The sequence below is a fragment of the Fusarium subglutinans genome (assembly GCF_013396075.1).
Source record: "Fusarium subglutinans strain NRRL 66333 chromosome Unknown NRRL66333_c0000217, whole genome shotgun sequence".
In the NCBI taxonomy this organism is placed as follows: domain Eukaryota; kingdom Fungi; phylum Ascomycota; class Sordariomycetes; order Hypocreales; family Nectriaceae; genus Fusarium; species Fusarium subglutinans.
The window spans coordinates 70,116-76,123 of NW_023502280.1; the positions used below are offsets into that span (position 1 = coordinate 70,116).

The 6,008-nt window shown below is 44.2% G+C and overlaps 1 protein-coding gene across 1 annotated transcript; it reads right to left on the reverse strand.

Moving 5' to 3' along the window:
- Positions 1-2,469: 2,469 nt before the first annotated feature.
- Positions 2,470-3,082, reverse strand: FSUBG_11457 (uncharacterized protein; the record flags this gene model as incomplete). Its single annotated transcript, XM_036676141.1, has 2 exons — positions 2,470-2,691; positions 2,801-3,082. 2 exons carry the CDS (start codon positions 3,080-3,082, stop codon positions 2,470-2,472), a joined length of 504 nt encoding a protein of 167 aa, XP_036533088.1.
- Between the last annotated feature and the right edge of the window lie 2,926 nt (positions 3,083-6,008).

Here is a 6,008-nt window from a genome sequence, read left to right on the forward strand (position 1 = left end):
ATTTATTAGCTGGGAGAACGGAAGTCCATTGCACGGAGGTCCGACATCTGCGAAACCTGTCCACTGAGTTCAAAGCCCGAGTAGTGAATAGAAGGGAGTTTCTCTCGATTGAAGGGTTCTTGGATAAATGACTGTTATTTAAGAGGCTTAGGGGCTCTAGCTGCTGTTGTTATCAACGGCACACATGTCGTAATGACAGTCGAAGTGCTCATAACGGCGGCTGATAAGCCCGTCATGTTATTTCATCATACGTTCAGTCCGGAGCTATCGGGAAAATTAGTAACCCCAAACACCAAGTATATTAGATATCGCTATGGCGTTAGACGCAGGTGGAAGAATGCTCTGGACATCAAATCTCGAAGCTCCGATCATCGAGCTCCGTGGTACGAACTCCGAGCCCCCAAGTTCATACTGAGTGAATTTCACAATCAGATATCTAAGCTCCGTAACAGGAGCTTGACCTCAAGAGTACTTATACCAGATGGGCCTGAGGGCTGACATCCGGACGCCGGAGTTCATCTGATGAATTTTCCGTACTTCGCACGTCCATATCTGGACCTCTATAGGCTTCGGGACTCTAGTTCTTAATATTATTACTTGTGAGTATCTTGCGGTAGTGAAAACAATGCTGGTGGGGGTCTGCTGACTTAGATTAGTTGAAAGTTGAGAGTTACTCCTGGGAAACCTTTCATGTTATTTTATCCCACATTACATCCAGAAAAGTAGTAGGAATCAGGCCACGGAGCGCCAAAGAAGGAGCTCCGTATCTCGCAGCTCAAGATTGATAAAGCTTACACTCGAACTTCTGAGCTCCAAGTACTGAGCCAGACGCTTGCATTCTAGCCTCAAGGGCTTCCAGACCACTCAGCTTCGAGGAGTGAGCCACGTGATTCAGAGTACACATTTAAGAATTTCGGAGCTTGCAAATCCATGGTGGGCGTTCCGTAGATAAGTCCCAATTCAAGGACCTCCAGGTTACTGAGCTCCTTGGTCTCTATCTTAGCCCGCATCTGAGAATGCTCAGCGTCTTGAGCTCCCACAAAGGGGTTTTGGTTATCCCAAATCCGGAATCCCTTTCATGAACCTGCAGACCATACAGATCCCCGCCGACAACTCCGTCGTTCGAAACTCCAGCTGACGGAGTCCACGACAGTCGAGCTCATGTTTGGCTGACTCTGGATCTAACATCTCCGAACCCGGATCTCCGTAGTATGGACTTCATTAAATGGACACGCAGAGACACTTCTCAACAGAAAGACCAAGTAAACTGCCAATTTCACCGCCCATTCGCGTCGGCATATAGCCTTGAGGAGTCTTGGGGTACGGCACTGGAATGGTGAGATAGAGTGAATGAAAAATCCAATTTTTAGAGTCGAGTGGTTAGCAATGAAAATCACAGCGAAGGATATCGCAAGGAACAGGTGGAGATGTGTAGAGAGACGGAAGATAGAGAGGAAAATGAACAAAGGGAAGGCAACGAAGAGGCAGAGTAAGGAGGAGAGGTAGACAGACATAAGACTTCAATCTTAGGTAGTTACCTGTTGTACCGGTCGTTGAAGTATGAAAGTTTCTATCTATAACCGCAAATCCCATTAAGCAACCCGAGTCAAACGACAGTTGCTTATACGGTAATGTACGCTTCCCTGACGCTAACAAAACGTATATCCCTAGCCGGCGAGGAATTGATGAACAGATTGTAGCCGCCGTTCGAAGAACCTACGATAGCTAAGCAGCTAGAAGGTAGTACCAAGGGCCTTTGTCCTTGCTATTGCGTATTAGGGCAAACAGCTAAATAGATGGCTCGCCTGCAGCTGCATCTCCTGAGAATGTCTGAAGATGTGTGCCTTAGCCACGGCAAGAATACGCATCTATAATTGGCCTCGGCAACCATTTCCTGGGAATCATGATTCTCTAGCAGTTCTGAGCGTAGGGATTTGACTTCTGGCAGCGAGATGTTTTCGTCTTGAGCTCAAGGAAGACAGGGGTTTAGGATGAGGAGCATTACTCTTGAAGCTCAGCCACCTCTACCGTCTGCGAGCTACACTGAAGATAGCGACTTCACCACGTAATCGTTAGAGTAGTTGTCTCCAACCACTTGGCAAGAGTTCACAAATCCTCTTCACAATCGTTCAACTTACATGCTGGCCCTTGAAGTAATTCTTTCAACTGGAATCTGTGTTGTTTGCCTTGATCTTGGGCCTGAAGCCTCGGTGAACCCTTCACCCTGTTTACGGCTCATAACTGATAGCGGCACTCCGAGGCTTCGAACAAGATAATCAAGTCAAGAGATCTATTATTCAGAAAAGATACACTGTATTTTCCATCTACCCAAACTCCAAGATCCCACAAACGCGCCGCTACTGGTATGTCTTTCCGTGACCCTCCCGAGCTTTCCCTCCATGCTGATGCGATCTTGAGTCTCCCGCGAGTTGCAGGGCATTCTCCTTGTGTTTTTCGCCGTAGGAGATGTCAAATATTCTGATTCTGCTGGAAAGGAATGCACTCCTGCGTCTTAAATCGCTTGGTGCGCTTTGTATCAAGTTGGTTCAACTCGTCGTCGCCGTCATAGTCGCCATTCTTTCGCTTTCTCATCACCTTCCACTGTATTGGATTGTACATCTTGCCGAAGACATTACGAACCTTGGACTTCTTCTTCATTCTAGAAAAAGGCTCTTCAAGTTCGTTGTCAGGCTGAATTAGCTCGTCATCGTCGTATCTCTTGCTTTCTCATGACCCTCCACTTTCTCGGCGGATCAAGCAATTCGTTCACAGTATTGCCAGCCTCACATTTCTTTTTCACCTCAGGCAGACCTTCTTCACTATCATTATTGGTATCGACGATAAGGATCGAAATATCCGGGTTGCGATCACCCCGTCTGTCGAAAAGACTTCGGGGCTCCACCTGGCGACTGAACTCCCCAGCGTGGAAAGGAAGGGCGCGAGGCGTGTGGAGAAGATCCTGCCATAGTGAGAGTACGCCAGGCCGATCAATCTCATTGAAGCGCTGGATTCGAGTGATGCTGGTCTTGAGGGATCGGGAGATCTTGTGGGTGGGATTCAGTTGATCGAGAAGGTCTTGCATTTGTTCGGCTCAGGACCTGAGCTAATGGCGGATTCGATCTTTCTTGTTCATGACGGAGAAGCTTGCGAAAGATGCGGAGAGGTAGCCTTCGGGTGTTTTGCCAAGGTGGCTCATGGGTTGGTTGCGTGTGTGGGCTCGCTGAGGCAGTTCTGACTGGTGGCGAGGGACGTAGAGCTGAAAGACAGGCAAAGCAGAATGAAGTGTGGTCGAGAAATGAGTCCATTTTGAACCAAGATCCAACATTGTCGTGACGAGATATCCCTTTGTCTCTGGCTACACCGAACAGGGCGGTGAAGGTTTCATTTTTGGTGGACTTATGAGATATGACATGGGGGTGACACAGAGAATGTTTGCCTGTATAAAGCCCAGCTGCAGGGTCAGTCTTCGTCACCATGCAGAAATGTATCCCACACTTCTTGTCATGACCCTTATTCGTACCCGACTCCATGGCACAGGCAACTGTGAAGCCAATGCTAAGAAGGATGATGAGAGGGTTCAGTAAATAGCAGACGGCCAGAGTTTTGGTGGTGGCTACGAAGTGGAAGAGGGCAGCCTCGGTTTTCGGGCTATCGTGACTAGGAGTGATTGTATTGATATGGTCCGGGCAGGCCAGGGCCACTGGCTGCTCCTGATATGCAATGCTTCATGTTATCGCTCAGATGATAATGAACGATCGGAGCTCCAAGTTTGCTAAGAGTTTGGGAATTGATTGGCACAGGTCATCTGTCACCTACCGACGAGGGAGGGTGATGCAGAGTGAAACTCAATCAACCGCGCGCCTCCTGTTGGATTCTGTTGGATAAAACATCGAGGGAAAGCCATATTTAAGGCGACAGCCAGTTCCCGACGCGGGATTGACCGAACGTAGGTCGAACGCTCATGGGAGACGCAAGATTGGCGATACTGCTGTTAGTATTTGGAGCGATGTTAAAGATGATGACGTGAACAGCTGGCCTCGCTTACTGTCCAGCGTCCTACTATAGGCACCTTCTACTGAATGTCCAGTGCATTTAGTGTATCACTACCCTATACTGTCAACACAGTTGATCCGATCGAAGGAAGGATGGATATTGAGTTTTTCTGCCAAAAATACGTCTGTTTTCTGAAAGGGAAAATCTAATAGCGGCCACCCTTTTCTTACTAAGGGCTTTGATTTAAATACTTATTTACATCTATCGTATTTGACTCTCTACCACAATTCCCAGAATCATCAAAATATCGTGGGAAGCAGTTCGTGCGATCAACTGATTTACTTGCTCGGCAAACCCCTAGCAAACACAGCATAGGGACATCCAAGGCAGTCATCTGCTGTAAGTTTATGCGAAGAAATCTCTAGGCCTCAATTCTAGAATCCATTCGGTTGGGTCAAAGCTGTCATGTGGAGCTCCGGCTTCAACTTGTACGGCTTCCAAATCGGACCACGGAAATGGCTACCCAGTTTCTCATATCCACGATGATCTTCTCCATTACTTGTATAAGTCCTCTCTTACAGTCGCAAAAAAGCTCTCTGCAATCGCGCTCATGAACAGTTCATCTCAGCCGTCGATCATTTTCGCACATAATATTGAGTACATCTCATGCCCGTTTTCTTCTATCACGGCCATCCATTTCAACTACAATAAGATCAGGAACTATCAAGATCAAGGCCACGGGTTTCGTCTCGCAGCATCAAGCATCAAGAGTCAAGTATAGACGGCAACCGCCACATATTCCACGGTAGCTGTTCAAACCACTGGTGCTTCAGTTGGTAGCCGAGACAAGCATTTAGACCACCACGTCGAGCTGCCCCCCAGACCCAAAGTCGCGAGGCGACAGGCATACACAAGACTTGGAAGACTTCAGCCAACAAGCTACAAATACCGAAATGAAACTTGTGGACTTCTCATGCCTTGCAATAAGCGTCGTTATCCTTGCTGAAAACAACTGCAAATTCATCAAGGTACAGTAGAGCCAACAACCAGCGAGAAAATGCTACTACTAGCTCCACTTCTATGCCCAAGGGATCAAAGGCGAAATAGAAGATGCCTCGCATCAGAGAGACACCATGAACAACCATCATAGCCACTTCCCCAACTGGACCACGAGACAAGTAGTCTTAGCACTGGTGCCTTTATATTTAAAACCTTTATAGCTTAATAAAGCTTTATTTAATAAAAGCCTAGCCCTAAATATAACTAAATCTTTAATAAATAAGCTTTTTTACTTAATATTACTAGCTAGTTTAATTTTTCCCCTTATTACTTATTACTTAACTTATTATAAATATAATAGTTAGGTTTAACTGTGTTAAACTAAGCCGTGCTTAGGTTTATTATTAGCAAATTACATAGGGTATATACTAAGCGTTATTAAAGTGTTATATCTCTTAATAGTAAATTAATACGTATTAGGCTTAGTTAATATAAAGAAGTATTATTAATAGCTAGTAAGCTAAATCTATAAAAGTGCTAATAAATATAGTTTATATACTAAAGGTAATTTAAAAGGATTACTAAGGTAGCTAGATTATAGTAATCCTAGATTATAATAGTTTCTAGAGTATTATAATTCTATTTATAAGGTAATCTAGCTTTAATTAGTTTATAGCTATTTAAAGGCTAGTATTTTATATAAGCTTTTATAAGGTATACGTAATGTAACTGCTAGGGTTATAATATAATCTCTTCCCTTTGTTAGGTCTTGCCCTTAAGACCTTGAAGTAAGCCTATTCTATTTTCTATTTAGTTAGTTCTAACTTATATCCTTAAATACTTTTTTATTAGTATATATTACTAATAAAATATCTAGTTATATTTTAAAACCTATTAATTAAAAGACTAAAAAGTGTAAAATTTTAGCTAAAAGTATTAAATTATTATGTAAGTTTACTAATATACTATATTTTTACTATTTTAAGTATTAGAAGGAGTACTTAATAACAGCAGAT